The sequence below is a fragment of the Ornithodoros turicata genome, unplaced genomic scaffold (assembly GCF_037126465.1).
Source record: "Ornithodoros turicata isolate Travis unplaced genomic scaffold, ASM3712646v1 ctg00000979.1, whole genome shotgun sequence".
NCBI classification, from domain to species: Eukaryota; Metazoa; Arthropoda; class Arachnida; order Ixodida; family Argasidae; genus Ornithodoros; species Ornithodoros turicata.
In genome coordinates, this window is record NW_026999433.1 from 27,333 (window position 1) to 48,217 (window position 20,885).

A 20,885-nucleotide genomic window follows, 5' to 3' on the forward strand; every position below is an offset into this window, starting at 1 on the left:
TATCGAAAGTGCATCCTCCGCCAAGTAGACGGTCTTGCTGGGGTCCAAGTGTGTCGAAGGATCGGTAGGCGGGACATAGCGCCTATTATCCTGAAGCACTTTAGCGAATTTAAGTGAAAGGAAATCTCTTAATTCCTCAAAAACACAATCAAAGCTGAGCACAGATTCGGAAACGTCTTCACAGTACTCTTCACTATCCGAAGTACCCAACAAAACAAATGGACGCCCAGAGCTCGGTCACGGTTTCCGGGGCTGGCATATTAGCAAAAGTCAAGGCGATCTGCGGTGATGGGTGAAACCTCTTTGCCTGTGCGACTTGTTCTAGATGTTCGACCTCTACTGACGCCTTTGAAGCCGTTGAAGAGCGTTTCAAGTTGCAGAGTTGATGAACTAGAGTCTGCTACTTCCACCAAACCCTCACATTTCAACGGCATCCAATGATTAGGAAGTGACTTTGTTGAGAGTTATTGAGCAGTGGGATCTAGGCTCAGCTTTCCCAGCTTAAGTCATATATCCCTCCATTATATTACACAGTAATAGTGTGTCGACCATTAGTCGAACCTCTGTCGCGGTGGCGTTTATGCCAATACTTGATCCTCATCTCGAAAAGTCGTCACAGTGTTCGCAACGGATGGACCAATAGAATCTCCGAATCCTCGATTCCCAGTGCCCAAAACGGCGAATAGGAGCATTTCGATCCACCAAGCACATTTATTTGTATATTTTTAAAGGTTGCGCCTCCGGTGTCCACAGAAAACCAAATAGATCTGTGTGGTGTGTGGTTGAATTGTTCTGGACTGAAGGAGTTCAGGAAGGAACTCTCCCATTACACGCTTAAAGGCAATATGATTTCGGTTTTGATCGTTTGTTACTTTTATTGAAACAATGTATACTCGGGAGTTTCTCCTGCAGTCGATGAAACAACGTCATAGTTTACATTTACGAAGTAGATTCTAGAATCGTAGGCGTGGTGGAGTCGCAGAACCGTCTTTGGATTCGGATTGGTAAAATTGTGGATTCGTCCTACTTCTAGTCCTTACCTGTCGACGGCCATATAACGCATGAGAAGTTCCCTTCTGCACACGCGTTGGCTATGTACCATTTAGAAACCAACTGTACAGCTTTCCTTTGTGAAACTACAGGAACACTCGACAATGGAACATTTCTTGTGTTCCCGAATATCGGCACTTGGCACTTTACTTACATGTGTTGATGTGGGTGTTGTTCGCGTTGACGAGGCTCTCGTTCTGCCTGGAGAAAGGCTTCGGCGATACGTAAGGCATTATTGATACCAACGACACTTGTTGAGCAAAGCGAGCTTTGAGTCGCTGATCCTGTAAAGTGGTAATGAAAGCCGTGAAAAGCAAGGAACGTGCAAGAGTCTTATTTTTGTATTCGCTTAATGTTACGCCGGACCGCTGCATGCAAAGACATTGGCGTTTCGTCTTCAAAGTTTTACACGTTTTTTTAATGCCCGGTTACGTCTGTTGGAAATATTCGATGGGACTTCTCTCATCACTTGCGGACGGATCAACGAGACTCGAACCGTGACACTCTGTGCTCCCTAGAATCGCTACGAATTGTCCAATCGACAACTGGCGTGTTTCCAAAAATGAAGGAGGCACACGTGAAGGCATCTCTTCCGGCTAAAGGCCAAAAGTCCGTTGCACAAAGAGCCTCGAAGTCCCAGCAGATGCTTGCACAGACTGAGTAGCACACGAACGTCTGCAGTAGCAGATGAAGCAAGGAACTTTGACTGATAGTATTCATTAAAATGAAGTTATTCGCAGTGCGGTTCCAAACTCGAAAATCTCAGTCGTACTGACTCGTGTCAGATGTAGATGTTCAGCATTGCCCCGCTTTTAGTCTTTGTCATCTAACTCATCATGTAAATCTGTTATCCTGGATCATCTCATTGCTCATAATTGTAGATAGCTTTTAACTGCCGCACTCACTTGTTATCGTCATCCTCCCCTCTCTCTCTTATCCTCATCTCTCACACACTCACCATAGTTATGGCGCTCTTTTCCCTTTACCGCTTTCGTGCCACTACACCCATACTGTCTCTCTCTTTGACGTGCGCGGGTTGGGAACGCGCACCATTCAGTATCGCCGGCTAGCACCACTCCACCCGTTATGCGCCTTTAGACGCAAAACATACCGATCACTTGGTAAGACGATGGCAAAAAGTGAATGAACTGAAAAATTACTATTTGGCAATAGAAATCGATATCGATTAGCTGTAGTCCGTTCCATCAAATTAACGCATCAATGTAACTCATACCAAATTTTATTTTAACTCATAATTCACTTCCGGTCATAAAAATCCTAATATCTGCATAAGAACGAATCCTGCACCAATGGCGGGAGAGTACAAATGTTGTGCTGCTGTACAACTGTTTATGCACGTTGGCCCCACACAGTTCCCATTGAATCCATTTCACGAGGCGCACTTAACCTTCAACATGACAAACAAATAGGAGCTAGAGTAACACGTAAATATGAGCAGAGTGCCACTGATGCTTTCATATTCAATTACAGCTACAAGGCGTCCCCTGACCGACGAAGAACTGACTAAACTGGCTGAAACGCGTCCGATCACAGTCCTCTTCGTCGGTGACCGCAGCTACAGTACGATATCGAAGGAACAATTCCTGATATATGCACAAAGCCAGCTTAACATGGTAAGTGTGAAATAGATGTACGTACTGCGTATGGTGGGAATGTGTAGAGAGAAGGTATGTTTCTCACATTGTGGGAGAGGTTGTCTTCATGATAGAGCTTGCTGTGAAAGCTATAGAACTCTGTACTTTTTTTAAGCAAATGGATACGAAATACTTGATTGAGTCCACTTCCTGAGGTTCACCGGACCCCAAACTCAACAAAATGAACTTGTCCCGAATTCATCCACTAGGATGCATTCTACTTGCTGGGTGATTGTCCTGCTTGTCCTACCGTTTCAGGAAAACAACTTGATTTGATCATGATGATGATGGTGATTACCCAGCCAAATACGCGCCCTCCACTATGCAAAAAAACACCAGAGTACCTAAAGTCAGGTGTAGCAGGGATGCGTCTGCTCTACAGGGTGTTTAACGAAAGGACCTCGGCTGAATAATTCGTAAACACCAAAGCGGACCTTTCTTTTTGGTTAAGACATCTGCCGTGAACTGAGTTGTGAGCGGCTCATTTGCATACTCTCACGAATAAAATACACATCCCATTTTTCAATTTTATTTCACACACCTACGGTATATCTGTTTTATGTATGGGGACCTTCAGCGAGAAACATTCGTAAAAAAAAAAACTCGTCGACGCATAGGACTTTTTCGAGCAATTAATCGGTTTCGGTTTACATATTTCTTGCGCGGAGTAGTGCACCAATGTGCTCTTTCAATCAGCTATCCGGCTGTCTATGTCGTGTTCATCCGATTAGTACATAACACGGGGCGACGGAAGATTAGGAACAGCAGCAAGATACGCATTGCTATGCTTGGCATTGTATATGAACGTGACACGTTTGTTTTTTGTTTCTTTGAATATGTTTCGCTGAAGGTGCCGATACGGGAAACAGTTGTCTTGAATGCGTGCAAAGTAAACTTTAAAAATTAGGATGATTGACTACTTAGTGAGCGTGTCCATATGATCCGCTCACGACTCAGTTGATGACCCATGTCCCAAGCATGTTTACGAAAAAGAAATTTCTTCGATGGCCCCACCTCTTTACGAACTATCCAGCCTGGAGACCTTCGTGAAACAACCGGTATATGCCGCACTGCAAGAATGCCGTCTACTCTACACCCTTTCTCCTGTAGGACGATATATGTGCAACTGACTTCCCGCTGTCTTAATGACCGGCTTCCTGACCATAAACGAAGCGAGAAATGCAGAAACTCCGATGTCTACCTTCATCATCTAAGTTTCCGGTCATGTAGACTAACACGAGTACTGTTTGCCATGAGACCATCGACAAACAAACAAAAACTCTTGCATTTAATAAGTTCTTTGCTTCTGTATTTACGCGTGAGGACGCGTCTTCTGTGCCGTCTCTCCCTCCTCTTACTCATGAAATGATGCCACCCGTCGTGATTAATGCTGATGGAATAGTGAATATCATTGACAGATTAAAGCCCTCTGCCGCAGGTATTGACGACATTAACGCAAAAGTACTCAACAGCATTAAAAACCCCTGCAGTAGCTTCCTGTCCCTCATTTTCTCCCAATCATTACTAACTGAAGCCGTGCCCAGCGACTGCAAGGTAGGCAAGCTCGCCCCGATCTTTAAATCTGGCGAACGTAACCAGCTGACGAACTATCGTCCCATTCGCCTTACTAATGTCTGTTCAAAAATAATGAAACACGTCCTATTTTCAAACCTAATATCATTCTTGGAAACTAATAACCTTCTCTCACCATTCCAACACGGATTCCGCAAAAATTTCTCGTGTGAGACACAATTATCTAGCTTTTCTAATAATCTACTTTCCAACATGGATCATAACTGCCTAACTGACGCCATTTTTATAGACTTTTTCAAGGCCTTTGATCGTGTGCCTCATGAACGATTACTTTACACGTTAGCCCGCCTACGTATAAACCCGCCCGTCGTTGCTTGGATTCGCGATTTCCATGACAGACATGAATACACATCTGTCAATAATTGCTCTTCCCCTGGGTCACGCGTTATCTCAGGCGTCCCACGGAACTGTCTTGGGCCCACTCCTCTTTTTGATCTTCATTAACGATCTACCTGATGGTCTGTCTATTTGCCGACGACTGTGTCATTTACAGAAAAATATCTTAACTCCTCCGATCAATCACTGCTTCAGGACGACCTTCGCCGCGTTCAGAACTGGTGTTCCGGATGGCAAATGAAACTAAACAGCTCGAAGTGCAAGGTCGTTCATTTTACGAGAAAACGTTCCTAGCTTTGCTTATTACATTAACGACCTCCCCATTGAGTCCGTAACCTCCTTAACTTATCTTGGAATCACCTTCACCTCTGATATGTCCTGGAAGGAACACATAACCAAGCTCACCGCCAACGCTAACAGAACCCTCGGCGATCTCAGGCGCAATCTTAAACATGCTCCCATCACAGTAAAGAAAGTGGCTTACGAATCACTCATCCGCAGTAAGTTAGAATATGCCTCATCCATCTGGAACCCTCACCAAGACTATCTTTCGCGTGAGCTCGAGAGTGTTCAAAACCATGCCTGTCGCTTCATATGCTCTAATTATTCTCGTCATTCCAGCATAACAGAAATGAAATCTAGTCTTCAGTTATCTCTACTTAACATCCGTCGCAAGGTCGCACGTCTCACACTACTGCACAGAATTTACCATCACCTTCCATTCCTTAAGGACATCCTCATAACACCGCCTGACTACGTGTCATCTCGCATTGATCATCCATACAAAATAAGACGTCCTCAATGCAGAACATTAGCTTACTCTAACTCATTTCTGTCTCTCGCAATAAGCGAATGGAATGGTCTACCCGAATCACTATTAAACATATCAGGACAGTGCTTCATTTGGCTCACAGTTGTCATCATATCTCCTTTGCTAATGTGTTTTTACTACGATGTTCACTTTTGGATTCATATTTTTTTTGCATTAATGGCTTATTATGTACGGTGTACTTTTTGTGGCTCTCATTTATTTTGAATTATTATTTTTCTTTTTTCATGTAAATTCAGGTTTGCATCATGTTTGTAAATGTTCATATTTTGTCAATTTATCCACTCCCTTATGTAAAGCCCGCATGGGCATTTAAGGTGAAATAAATGAAATGAAATGAAAAAAAATTCCGCATAGCATTGGCGATTGTGTCGACGGCAGGTTGTGTCAGGCAGGTTGTGTCAGTCTCTCTGTGGTCCTCGCCCCGGGTGCTTCGCGACTTCGTTTGTCTTTTTATTCTGTCCTAATTGAATGTTCCGCAGATTTCCCTCTCTGCACTAGATTATTCTTTCTACTTCAACATTCGGGGAATAACTGTACCATAAGGGAAGCGAAAAACAAAACCGTAAAACAACCTTGTCTGGTGCGGAGTTTTCTTCCGTGTTTTGTTCATTTCTAACAGTTCAATGAATCACATATCGGCCGACATATTCTCTTCTGAAGAGCTGTCTATGCGACTTCCTCTCCCCGCTCCATATCTCTTGACCATTTTTGCAGACATATTTGCAGGGGTATGATTTCTGAGCCGATTGCGCATTTTTGCGCCCGGGCGATGTCCTCCCACATCCTGTTAAAAAAAGTCAAAATATTTAATTTCCTGCGCCGCTGTGCACCAATTATCCCCCCATATTGAACAGCAACAATACTAAAACAGAAGTGCGTGCTTGCACTTGCGATACCCTAGCTCACGCGTCCACCTAACAACAGTGGCTTTGTCGACTATCGAGTCAGTTCAAGCCATACTACGCTATTTATCTAATCCAATCCGAGTCCACATGGTTCCGGTTGTGCTTCTGGTGATACACGGTCTGCGGGCGCGCTCAAACACGTATTGCGGTACCTACATGGCTTTGGTATTGTCGAAAGTAACAGGTAACACAGCCCTGGAAGCTGATATTACAGTCGTACCCACTGGAGAGAGACTCCTTCATTAACACATGCCGTTGATCTTCACCCGCCATCCTCTCGGTTCTCTGAGAAATATTTCTACTTCTAACGAATCGTGTACGTAATACGTTTCTAACAAACGCTAGAGAGTCGTTGAGAACGCTGAAGGTCATACAACAATCCGGCTCACAGGTGCAGCGGCACAGTGAACTACGCAATGGCCAGACTGGGCCGACCGAACCCCAAGCGCATGCTCTCTTAATCTGTCATTCACCCACCTCGCAGCGGGCCAATATGGCATCATCCACACGACAGTTGTATCTAGTACACTACTACTGTTCTGCACTAAACAAAATCCCCTGCATGCTTCTTCCCGCAACACGGGCGTTAAAAACTCGACACCGTCTATGAAGCCTGCACCACTGACGCGTCCTGCTCCTGACTAATCTTCTTAGGTTTATGGGATAACGCATGCACTACGGTAACCCTACCATCTCCTCTCCCAGGCTCACGCTACGCTCTCCTCCCTTCCCTTAACAGATTGTAGTAACCTCTCGCTCACACAATTCAAAAATTCATGAGTGTCACCCGAACGAGACATGTCCTTCTGTCGAATAAAATAAAAAGGAATAAGGTGCAAAAAGTGCTGCAAAGTTTTACAGGACGGGCAGCAAGGAGTCACACAGAAACAAGCGCCAAGTGGTGTTTTCAGTGTTATTCTCTTCCGAAGCCAAAACAGATCCTATTAATTGCTTAGAACTCGACCAACCGTAAATTCGAGTGCCTGCTCGCCTGCGACACAAAACCAAGGGTGAGCTGTACATGTTTCTTTCGATTACGAAAAGAAAAAAGAAATACTCGAAGCGAGGAATTGATCGAAGTATTAGCTCTGGATCACTATGTCTATGTTTCTTGCAGTGCAACATAACCGCGCGTTGCTGTCCTTTCCACGAGAAATGCTCCATGTATCCTCAGTCATCCTTTTTGAAGCCAGAGAGTTGTACGTTGGAATACTCTTTATTTAAGAGAAATGTCTATCATGTCTCAGGATCGGCCGGAAAAAGCAAAACAGAACAAATGTGTTAGGGAGTCTGAGCATGTAAATTAAACGAAGTATCATTACTCGCCCCGCTATCCACCTATAGGGGCGGGCACAGGACGAATCTGAATTACTCTTCAAGAACAGTCCACGAGCGTTATCCCTAGGACGTTCTGGGGATACAGCTCGATACATGATGACACTGTGAGGACGTCATGAGGATCGTGCGTGTTCTCGGGCATAGCATCTGCTGTAGCAACCGGAAAATGGTGATTTAGGGCATCTGGGATAAACCACAGGATAAAAATGACCACTTACTTGGTTTCCCGGTTGAAGGTGAACAGTTGCCGTATTATGCAACCTTGAAATGCATTCATTGATTTATTAGTTGCCTAAGAACGACTACATGAATGACAATGGGATGAGGTGATTCGCCGCAACAAGTCTAAGAGCGATGACGGAATACATAGGGAAATGTTTAACCTTAGTAATTTAATAACAGTACAATATTAACAAGAGCAGGAACAAAGATTTACAGAGACCACATGAACAAAGAAATCAACGATGAAAGTTGAAACTCGCTGAAAAGGTTAGCCAGCTGTTCAGCTGGTGTTTCGAAGGCATCTATCCGGCTGTCACGCACCGCTATTTTTTTTTTTTTTTTTGCCTGGTAACTGCGCCTCCATTGTACTGAATACGGGTAAATGTCGATCGTGTCGTACGATAGTTATGGATCATGAGAACGATTTCCTGCAGAGTACTTAGATTTCGCGTTAACCATTTCATGGCCTCTTTAATGCCAAACCCGCAGCGCGTTATCCTCTCTAGTAAGCTCCTACATTTGACCCATATTGGCAAAGCATTACACGCAATTTCAAGGTGTCCTCGCATTTTATTTGTTTTGTTTTGTTGAAGTTCAAGGATTGCCATCGCGTTAGTCCTGGGTGCCCCGTATTTTCCATATTATGAAGTAGATGAGGTACACCTCGGTTCACCCGGAAAAATCAGGTCAACTAGTAGAGGACAATTCAAAAATGATAACGGGCATTCCAAAACGTAATTAAAAGCTTTCTCGTGGTCAACACGCGAAAGTTCAAGCTTCAAAAGGAAGCTTCATTGCTGTTTTTCAGTTATGTGCTTTGCAGAAAGTCGCTGAGAGAGCCCACAGCTACCCATATTTGCAGCGGAAAATGTTGCAACGTTGCGAGATCTCTACTCACAAACTGAACACAGAGCCACCACTGTATATGTCCATGTCCGGTACTGCCATGTACAGCTTGAGACAATAGTTGACATGCACGGCACTGGCGCATGTCTTCATCGCAGAGGTCGTCTGCATTATACCAGGAAGAGGTCGAATATGAAACTTTTTTGTTGTTCCGTGTTAGCGCCGCGAAGCAACTGTGGCTATGAGCGGCGTACAGATGTGGACCGGTGAACAGGGAATAGCATAAAGAAGTTGGGGGCAGGGGAGTTACTATGCGTGCTGGGCCGACTTCAGGGGGAACTGGAAAGTCTCAGGAAAACCCCGGGAAAACCTCAGACAGAACAGTCGGCGGTAGGATTCGACCCCAACACCTCCCAGTCAAAAACGGGTGACTGACTATTCTATTCATGTATCAGTATGTGTGTCCGCCCTTGTTTCCTGTTTTGATGTCACTGCAATGTAGACATGCGGCACGGTGCTGTCCCGTGCACTCTTTTCCCCAAGCTGTACAACACTGCTTAAACCCCACCCAATGGTTGGAAAAATGATTTTCGCTCTGCGTGGAACTCGCCATTAGCCACACTATACGATGTTGTTGGAACTTATTCTTGGACGAAGGTAATTCTTTTCTGTAATTTTTACCGCTATGTAATCTACGAAGCTCGAATCTACGAATTTCGACGCGTATGACAAAATTCGACGGGTATGGCAAAAACACTGCATAATATACGAATTAACGGACACTGTCTATCTCTCTTCCTATGTTCCAGATCAATGCAGCCTTTGCAGAAAATAACATCAAGCTGAAGATGAAAGTATACGACACCTATGTGGTACGATTTTATACTCGGCTTCCAGACATGCATTAGCATTAGTGGGCCTATTCATACAGAGGGCAACCACTGAGCCAAGGTCCTGTCATGAAACCAGGTTGAGGGCAAGGCAATTTCATAGCAGCAACAAATTATTGGAACATGTTTGCAAGGGCGTTGATATCGCAGTGTTCTGTGTTTCAAATTCAGTACATCATTAATGGGCAAAAATAAGGCTACTTTCGTTTCCGACCCGTGTTTCGCTCCGACAGAGAACCCACCCAGTTTCAGACAGTCCTTCCCCTTTGGTATTACTTTCGCAGACACTACAGGGCCGCATTTACAAATGTTGCTGATGAGCTACATTTCGTTTCAAGTCTCGCCTTCCGTCGACACGCTATCGGTTTTCTTGTTTTACAGCAGGGCCTTGTAGGTCATTATTGGCTCAAGCAGGACCACTGCCTCATCTGTTATGGCGTATTAGTGTTCATGTTGCTACATTTGACAGCATACACCGAGTGGATATAGCTTGGGTATCCTTACTACGTGAAAGTTAACACGTGTCAAAGTCATCGAAAATGAAACACAATCGGCAATTCTGTCTTTCTCAGTTCAATAAGCTCCCATGGCGCAACGCGTGCTTCATTCAGCACTCTGATTTCTTGCAATCGTCCATTCTCAAACCCATGTAGTGCAATTCTAAACATTTTTAGGTTCAAAATATAGGACGATGGCTTGTCTTTAAGCCGCGGTTAGTAAAGTTATGCTCTGTACTCTTGCAATCAGACTCACTGCTGGAAGCAGTTCAGAAAAACTGAAGCCGAGTTCAACTAGGTAAAGAAGACTACCTTCTGTCGAGAGTAGCTTTGTGGGTTCCTCAGGAAAAAAACGAAAGCAGCGGAAGGACAGTCCCATTAAAAAATCTGAGCCTAAGTCACGGAGCGACCACACTGGCGGCACTGATGATGATAAATATTGAAAGCAACGGAATTTCATGACATAGGGACACATGCATGACTTTGTTAACCGTGTGTATTTCCAGCTGAATGAGGAACAGGAAAGAAACCACCTCGTGGAAATTCCTGGGAGACAGTTTCAGTCAATTGACTCAGAGAGAACCTCTGAGAGACTTAAGGGAAGAATAGTTGAATACCCTGGGGTCAACGAGTCCGACATCGTCTACGTATTTACGAGGTGAGTTCGAGGGAATAACACACGACGCAAGATGCCTCTCCTAGATCGCAGACCCCTTACAAGAAAATTCAATGCAAGTCGTTTCACGCCGAATGCAAGAGAATGTGTTTTAGCATAAACAGTTGCCCATTGTTCAACGTGCTTACTATCTAGGTTTTCACCAAAGCTATAGTTCTGTTTATATATTCTGCTGGTGTGCTGCTATCGTTCCGATCTTCAGTGCGAAAGTCAGCTAATGGTCATCAAAATGGCTCCATCGAAACTTAACGTGTGTCGTTTTCAGAAAGCTCCTCAGCAAGGAAGGTTCTCAACAGACTAGTTGGGGTAAGTATACAAGGCAGAGCAAGTAATAACCACACCTTAGCAGGGACAACATTGGGCCAATTATGTTACATGTAGGGCTTGGCGGCCTATAATACGGCGACATATTGGGCATCCCGACCTCCGACGCATGGTGCTATAGGCAGTGAGAACTAATAATTATTGCAACCAATTAACTATACAACAATTAATTATACAACCCAAGTTTTACACAGAAAATCCGCGGCAAGTTTTGCACTTTTTACTTTAAATGATTTTAAATTTAAAATTTTGAATATTTTTAAATTGTGCAAAATCTAACTCAATGCAATACTTGACGTGGATTTTCTATGTAAAAGTCGGGTTGTAGAAAAAAAAACTAGATAGAAAGGAAGCAGACAGTGAGAACTAATTTATTTGAAAATCAACAACGCCATTTTGAAGAAACCACGCCAGTGCGGGCGACTGAGCCATGACGGTTGCAGAGGCAGGTAGCCACCTAGTTGCAAGGCGTCACACCAGATGGTGCCAGCATCGTCGCTCTATGCGAGAAAGACAAAACAACAAAGTACTAGCGGCACGTAAAAATGGCAGCACTGCTCAACAAGTCTAGGCATGCGAGGGAAAAGGCCTAACCACAGCGTCACCGCACAACACTACGCGGCTAACACAAGGCGGGAACCACTAGCCACACGACTGTAAACGAGAGTCAACAGGCTTGGTACTGGACACAGCTAAACAAGTCTAAACATGCGCGTAAGGCGAGAAAAGCCTTAACACGAGCACGTTAAAAGAACTCTCAAACATCGGTAAATCACTGACCTTTTTCCCCTGCGGCGATGATGAGAGAGCCATCCATCCGAGAGCCAGGCAGAAACTGAGCGGGCGCGGCGACTGCGGAGCAACCGAGCGAACGTCTCCTCTCCGCGAGAGCCAGCGAGCAACTGACTGGGACGCCGCGCCGCGGCAGCTACGCATACCCGCGCGACCTTAGCGCCCTCCGCGGTGACCACCTACGAGAGGCTAAGAGCGAAGAGCATTCCTGCGCCCTCTTCTTGCGTTGCTCATTGGTCGTGACGTCATCCTATTGTCTCAGGGCTACACTGTTTTTTTTTCAGTAATACTACTCTGGACAAGGTCCACCTGAAACAATAGTGTCGCGGTATTACGTCATCACGCAGCTGCGTGGCTCAAGGACGCGTACGTTCTAGACGGGACCTGTTATTTATTGAATCACTAGCCCAAGATTATGTCCTTTATTCTACTATAACGATTGCATAGGGAACTGTTGCAGAAAAACACAATACATAAGAGGTGATTGTAGGAATTCCAAAGTCTAACTAAATTAGACTTGCAAAAGAAGAAAATATCCTAAAACGTAACTCCATCAATGGCTAAGAAGAGGACTAGACACTCAACAAATCAACACAGAGTACGGGTAACAAGGAGCGCATAACTATGCGCCTACTCCATCCGACAGCCAAGCACGGAACTGAATCGTAATGCTTTTTCTCCTCTATAAAGTCATGCATCTGTCCCTCTTGCGGTTGATTTCTGAACTAATTTAATCGCAAAATTATTAAGAATAGCACTATTCCCATTCAGCCTAGCACTATCGACATCGTCAAGACTAGAATGTTCCTTGTCAAAAGAAAAAAATACAAAGCGTCAACAAAGGAAAGCATGCATGTCGGGGCATGTCAGGACAAATCGCACAACTGCCGGGCAACAGAGGAAAGCAAACACAGAAAAACACTTGAACAGAGTGAACACTCACCACCATCGGACACGTACACTACATTCCCTCATTGTAAATCCGTTCGACACAAAATGCACGATTCAGCAGTGATGAACAACACATCGGCACCCCATCTGAAGCAGACAGAACCCCACCGAAGCTACGCCCTTCCACTAACGGCCAACGAATTGCTAGGAACATAATTAATGCGTCCACACCCGTCAGTGTCGAAGAGTGAATCCCTGCACCCCCTGCAGGCTATGCTCATTGGTCGTGACGTCATCCTATTGTCTCAGGCCTACACTGTTTTTTTTTTCACTAATGCTCCTCTGAACGGGGTCCACGTGAAGCAATAGTGCTGCGGTATACGTCATCATGCAGCTGCGTGGCTCGAGGACGCGTACGCTCTAGACAGGGGACCTGTTATTTATTGAATCACTATCCCAATTTCCTTTATTCTACTATAATGATTGCATTGGGATCTATCGCAGAAAAACACCATACATGAGAGGTGATTGTAGGAATTAAGCATTTCATTACCAAAGTCTTACTAAATTAGACTTGCAAAAGAACAAAATATCCTAACACCTACAATGGCTACATACAATGAGCTAATCGAGACATGTCCATCCTTTCCGAGAGCCAGGCAGCTAACTGAATAATGTCGCTTTGTTCCTCGACTGGATAAAGCCATGCACCTGTCCCCCGTCTGGTTACTCTCTGAACTAAATGAATCGCAAAATTATTTAGGATAGCACTACTCCCATTCAAGACAGCACTATCGACATGGTCAAGAATGTTCGTTCTGAAAAAAACTACATGTAGAAGGAAAACATGACAGAACAGGTCAGGGCATGTCAGCGCATGTTTGTCAAACAACAAGGGGGGGGGGAAGCAAAGAGAAACACTTGAACAAAGAAGAAAACCAGCATCAAAGTATTTCTAAGCACACGGACTCCTCTTATTCAAAAACAGTGCTGATCATAAATCCGTCCAGGACAACACACACCATTTTTCGATTGCTACACTTTTTTCCAGTAACGGTCAATGCATTGCTACAGACTGCATGACATCATCACATCCTGCCTGAAGAAGACAGTGGCAAAGACAAACACTCCTATTCTTTATTGAATCGCAAGGTTATTTCCTTTGTCCGACTGTTAATAACGTTCATTTTCACAACAAAATTCAACACAAAAAAAACACCATGCATATTAGCGATTTTCACCCCCAAAGGCTCATCATGGTCATTAGAATCACAACACCAGTAAACTACCACTGCCCTTTTAAAATAATAAGTGAGACCACTCAATATCATAACCAGGTTTGTGTAATACATGACCCTTTCTATGGTCACACATTCGTTGTCTGAGGCTACACCTGCGAGCAAAAAGGCGCGAAAGCCGGGGGCAAAGTCCTATTCGCGCTCGACGGAGGACTAGACACAACGCCTTTACGGGAACATGATTGCATTCCCACCATATTAATGATCATTTCATTGCAGTTTAGAAAAACTACAACAAAACTATAATTTTAGGAGCCTATTAAAATTCTACTTTCTATGGAAACTATAATTGGCCTATTAGGTGCATCGCTATTAATGAAGCACTCCAATTTTTTCTCTCTTCCCATTTCAGCCTTGTCATGCAGTGAAACAGACTCACATCCAAAATAATTAATTTACACTGAGGGTGCCGTGCTTCAGGAATTCCTATCCTGCGCTCAGATGCAAGCGTTTCTGCACGAATACCTATAACAGCTTACTACTTCAACATACCGAGCTCCTAACAACATCTAACAAACAAGCAGAGAAACGCACTACTCAGCTTTAGCATGCGACTTTCTTCTGCGCAAAAGCAGTGATTTGAGGAAAGAGCAGCAAAAATTGCGCACACTTGTGCTTGGCTTCAAAAACTGAAGCATATGCTAATAAACTAAAAAAAAGACACTCATGTCTGGTATCAGATAATTCTTGCATAATGCTACATACACAGCCTCATTGTCCCTTCGTAAAGAAAGCACAGGACGAGGGCACACAAATTCCTTTAAGCGGGAAGGGAAAAGGCTTAAGACGGAGTGCTCAGGAATAATAGCAGAGTCACCGGACATCGCTAAGCGGCTAACACAATATAACAAGATCATAGCGGCGGGTAAAATTGCAACACTGCTAAAGAAGCCCCAACATGCCATGATGACGTCGTAAACCAGGAAAAAAAGCACGCCCGCACACACAGCAGCTCAGGAATGCACAAGGAGTGGTGCTTTATTGGAATTTCTCCTCCACGCTCACATACCAGCATTTCTGCGCAAATACTTATAACTGCATACAGCTTACTCCATCAACATACCAAGCAAAGTGAGTACTGACACTCAAAAACATATAACAAAAAACAAAATTTCCTCTGCCGAGCGGCTTTCTCCTGCTCTACCTAGATGCTTACTTTTTCCCCTCACCTACATTCTGAGTAAAAGCAGTGAAAGAAGAAAAAAAATGCGAACATTGACACGCATTTGTGTCCCAATAGCTGTAACTGCAAGAAACCGTAGCGCACGCTATTAAACTGAGAGACACCCGTATCTCTGCCACCAGATAATTCCTGCATAATGCCACATACCCAGTCGCATTACCCTTGTGTAAAGAAAGCACAGGACAGGGATACACAAATTTCCTTAAGTAAGCAGGGAAAAAGCTTAGGTCGAACCGCTCAGGAATATTCGGAGAATCCCCGCTTATTGCTACGCGGCTAGCACAACATGACAGCAAAAAGATATTAGTGAAGGGTAAATATTGCAACACTACTGAACAAGTTCAGACATGCGACATCGCATACAAAATACTGCTCATCGGGAAAAGGGCTTAAGCCTGCGACCGAAAATCATAGAGCATACGGAACTTCATTTTTCTATTTCGCGTAAACTAAACGCGGTCTGCTTGGAAAATGACGCACAAATTTTCTTAGGGAGCAGAGAAACATAGGACTTTTTACTCCGTGCTCAGATACCAGCATTTCTGCTCAAAAAACCATGACTGCAAAATTAAGCACTGCTTACTTCATCAAGATATCGAACACCCAACAAAATCAAACAAACAACCCCACTTCCACTGATAGAACAATATTCAGCTTTTACCAGGAGGCTTTCTTCTGCGTAAACGTAGAGAAAATAAGAAAAGAGCAGCAAAAAATTACACGCACTTCTGCTCGCATAGCTAGAGAAAAGAGAACAAAATAAAATAACGAGGCACAGGCTAATAAACTGTGACAAAGACATTCATTTCTGCTATCAGATAATTATTGCATAATGCTAAATACTCATTTGCATTGTCCCTGCGTGAAGAAAGCACAGAAAAGGACACACGATTTATCTAAAGCGAGCAGGGAAAGTCACTTCTACTCCGACAGCTTAATACCATAAAGTCAGTCACAGACAGATACATACTAACAAAACTCCAACAACAGGACCGGCGTCGGGCATTCATAAAATACCCTGCCCAAAACAGACTTCACCAGGTTCGCGAGGCAATTCCATTAAAAACGCTCGTCCTATCCTAGATATCCTAGATATCCTAGATATAGCAATGCAAACGCGACTGCCCTTATTTTTTAAACAACTATTTCACGCGATAGTACATAAATGTATCACTCGTGTCGCAACGAAAAGGCAAACAGATAGCACTTACTTATCAAGTGGGGTCCCAGCACACAGACACACAGACACACACTCACATTTTCACACTCACAAACACAGTCTATTTTCACAACCACATAAATCCATATTAATTCCTCAGGTCCTAATAATGATCCTGTCATCAATCCTATCAATAATCATCCTACCATCGTCAAAAGAAGGCACATATATATATGCGAACGCAAAACAATAGGTCTTCGTTCCAGGTGTAATAGGATATCGTCACTCGGCCGGCGCGAACCAAAAAAAAGAAAGGAATGCATGTTCGCTATACATCCACGAAGAAAACGGTGCCGTGCTTCTGCGCAGCGATCATTATACAGGAGTGAATTCACTTCGTTTTCCTTTCATTTTCTTGCACTCATATATTTTGCAAGAATACTATAGAGTAGAACGTGTAAATGTGAACATCATTCGCTACACACTGTAGCTCTCATCATTTTTAAACTAAACCACTTAACATGTGTTCATAGGCTTTCACTAAATAGGTGAGCCAATAATGACTCTAAATAAAATCAAATCAAATAATCATTCACCATCGCTGGCTGCAAGTTTGGGTACCCAACAGAGCAGTTGCGCTCCATCAACGCGCCTTGACTGGCCTTACACACACACACACACACCCGAAGCCTTTTTGAATACATTTCTGCTGTCGCCGGAATATAATATTTATTGCGAGGGTACTACAATGTCAGCTCTGTTGCTGTTTAAGTGATAAAACAGTGCGCTCACTCGAGAGCGAGAACGGGCCCCGCGCGCGGCTCGCGTGGGGCGCGGTTCGGGCGCACTGTTTATATCTCTTAAGGCAGCACAGAAGTCATTTTTAACACCCAATTTTCCGCCCAGTTAATTAACACCCAGTTAAGTTAACACCCAGTTTAGTTAACACCCAGTCCCCGCGCCCTCTCAGTTTCTGAGTGGCTCTCGGATAGAGCAGTCGCACCGTCGCCGCAGGAGAAAAAGGTGAGTGATTTACCGACGTTTGCCTTGTTTTTTTACCCATGCTCGTGTTAAGCCTTTTCTCGCTGTACGCACATGTTTAGGACTTGTTTAGCGTAGTGTTGTGTGGTGACGCTGTGGTTAGGCCTTTTCTCTTGCATGCCTAGACTTGTTGAGCAGTGCTGCCATTTTTTACTTGCCGCTAGTACTTTGTTGTTCTCTGTCTTTCTCGCAGAGAGCTACGATGCTGGCACCATCTGGTGTGTTGCCTCTGGAACCGTCGTGCCCCAGTCGCCCGCACCGGCGTGATTTCTTCTAGATTGTGTCGTTGATTTTCAAATAACTTTTTTCCACTGTCTGCTTCCTTTCTATATATAGTTCTTTTTCTACAACCCAAGTTTATACATATAAAATCCACGTCAAGTATTGCATTGAGTTAGATTTTGCACAATTTAAAAGTTTAAAAAATTTAAGTAAAAATATTTTAATATAATTGAAAGTAAAAAGTGCAATACTTGCCATGGATTTTCTGTGTAAAGCTTGGGTTGTATAATTACTACTGTAATGTTCCCTCCCCCACATTCCTGCCCCACTCGGCCGGGTTTGAACCAGATCTTGGGCTCAGCCAGTCAACACGTTAGCCTCTGAGCTACCGAGGTGGTCAGCCCACTACTGAAATTCCGAAATTGGCGCTGATGCTCAAACTGTATAGGCTCACATCGTTGTCTGTATCTAATTTGAACGGTTGTTGAAAAGGGGTCGAAGCCACATCGCATATTGTGGTCTATGGAGGGTCAGACCATTTGGGATGCTCAGTGGCGGATTTCCAAACCAGCCCATATCGCCGCGGACTCCAGTTCACGCGGCGTCACCGGCGTATAGCCGGCCGCAGAACGCCATGAAATGACATTGCGGCCGCTTCTATTGTGTTCAGAGCGTGTTCTGGACGGATGATGAGCGAAAGGTGATCTGTTTAGGTGCCTCTGGTTGATGATAAGGCATTAGAAGCTTTTATGCGTCTTGCTTTTGGGAACATGATATAGTCGATTGAAGGGACGAGCCCTGTAAGGGGGAGAGAACGCCTTTCTGGTCGAAGGCCGAACGTAGGAAAAGGAACTGCAGTCACGTCTCGCGCCTCTGTGGCGCAAACTAAGCGGAGAGGTTCGCGCGAGCGGGGAATCAAACGTTCGCATAGGACGCAATGTCTTTGGGTATTTCAACGCGGTCAAGCAGTGAACTTTTTTTCCCCGCTTTCCATGCTGCTCTAAAGGGCAGTAAAACAAGGTGTGCATTTCTCTGCATTATATCAGCGCAACTTATGCAGTGAAAGCTCGCTGTACTTATTATCGCTGAAATCCGAAAGGCGCTTGGATGTGGATGACATATTCAATGCACTCTGTCGCTTTTTAGCTCCACCCTGTGATCTCACTTGACGTCATTTTGACTTGGGGCTTTCCTCACCAATTATGAATGAATGAATTTTATTCCCACTTTAAGTCGTGGTTGGAGCCTTGAAAAAAAAAGTCGCAGTAACGACTTGACGGGTTCACAGCTCCCGTACAAAATGACATTGGTTAAGCGAGACGAAAAGCATCCGTGGAAGGGTAAACTATAAATGCATGCAATATGAATATCTTTCTTTGACACTGTCAAAATGAATCAATAGGGGCTCGTTCAAGATGCAAGGCAATATATATGAACACTCTGTTCACCATATCTGATTCTCATCGGGGGATATGCCGAAACCTCTTGGCGCGATTATTATAAGAATAACTATGCTCTTTGAGGTCAATTAGTGATAAGATATTATCTAAGGACGTTTTATGAGCAGTACGGTAATAACACAAAAGTTTATATCGATACGGGTTATTAACAATAATCAGCGAGTACCGTTCAAACAAACCAGTTGTGGTGTGGTTATATGGTGGACGATCCAAAGTTCGGGGGAATTTATTTTGCAACACAAGCAACCTATGTAGGTTGGACATTTTCGTTGTTCCCATACCAAGAAGCAGTAGTTAAAATGTGTGTACAATAATGAGTTTTAAAGTAGGCATAACTCGTTTGGTTAGATGCTTACGATATCTATACAGAAAACCAAAGAATCGCGATGCCTTGGAATGCACGTCATCAATGACCAAGAAAGTAGTAGTGTAGAAGAAAAAGTTACACCGAGAGTTTTGGATTTCCTACTATGTCGGCAACTGTGTTATCTATTTTAAGATTTACTGAGGGCTGAACTTGTTTTTGCGTGAAGAAAACCGCCTTAGTTCTACTGGCGTTAGTGTTCAAACAGTTAGGATCAGCCAAATACTTTACCCGTTCCAGTACCTCATTTGCATGTGTGACTATCCCGTCAGGGTCTGAACCGTGAAAAAAGATGCTCGCATCGTCGGCATGTATGATAAACTATATGGTATGATAAACACTAAAGAGCAAAGGACCAAATAAGCTACCTTGCGCTGCAGTGCAGAAGAGTAGACATTAATGACAACCTTCTGATGCCTATTATCTAAATATGACGAGGACAGCGAAAGTGTCGGGCCCCGGATTCCACAACGCGACAGTTTTAGTAATAGTATCCTGTGTGAAAACGAATCAAATGCTTTGCTGAAATCAATAAAAATTCCCAGAGTAATGAGTTTCTTTTCAGTGTTTTATTAGTACGGTTCCTTTCTGTACTAAAACAGCCAGCTCAGTCGATCTGTTCTTTCGGAAACCGAACTGCCATTATAATCAAGGGTTCCACGAATGATTTTACTTCACTTACGGAAATTGACTAGATGAATGTTAATGCTATTACATTCAAGCCCTAAACGGTTCAAACAGCAAACTGGAAAAGAAATGCATTCAATTTAGCTATCACACTTGCACCACGTTTTCTAGCACGCAGAACACCGCAAGCGCGAATGAATATACGGCGCTACAGTTCCCGAATCTCAGGTAAGCGATGGTCGTCGTCTTGGTCACCTTCGAATGGTTCGGACGACTGGGCTGACGTACTTTGGATTGAACCACGCGGCATCGCGTCACCATCTCGTGTGGCTCAGTGGTTAGTGTGCTGCCCATGTGACGTTGTATCTGAGAGGTACCGGGTGGGAATCGCGCCAGCCCAACTATTGACGTTCGCCTCGGCATTGGGCGCTTAGTATTGTTTAGTCGAGCCGGAGATGTCAGAGATGTCATGACGCTGAATTTCAGAACGACGGAGGGCGAAATGTACTTCTACAGAAGCAAACGGACCAATCCGCCTCACAGCTGATAATGAAGTCTGTTTATTGGCTGGAAATTTTAAACGTCACGTCCCTCCATAGCGTAGAACTCATCCCGGACTGCAAAAGACCACGTAGTCTGGAGTAGTAGTCTGGAGTAGAGGCAAAAGTCCACGTAGTGGTGGAG

The 20,885-nt window shown here is 44.1% G+C and overlaps 1 protein-coding gene across 2 annotated transcripts in view; it reads left to right on the forward strand.

Annotated features, from left to right (window-relative positions):
- The first annotated feature begins 2,345 nt into the window (after positions 1–2,345).
- Positions 2,346–20,885, forward strand: part of LOC135376027 (uncharacterized) — a 58,676-nt gene continuing 40,136 nt past the window's right edge. For both annotated transcript variants that reach the window (XM_064608639.1, XM_064608640.1), the window contains exons 1-4: positions 2,346–2,684; positions 9,587–9,649; positions 10,671–10,822; positions 11,106–11,146. In XM_064608639.1, the coding sequence (XP_064464709.1) occupies positions 2,502–2,684; positions 9,587–9,649; positions 10,671–10,822; positions 11,106–11,146 (439 nt within the window). In that variant the 5' untranslated portion in view covers positions 2,346–2,501. The remainder of the gene's footprint in view (positions 2,685–9,586; positions 9,650–10,670; positions 10,823–11,105; positions 11,147–20,885) is intronic.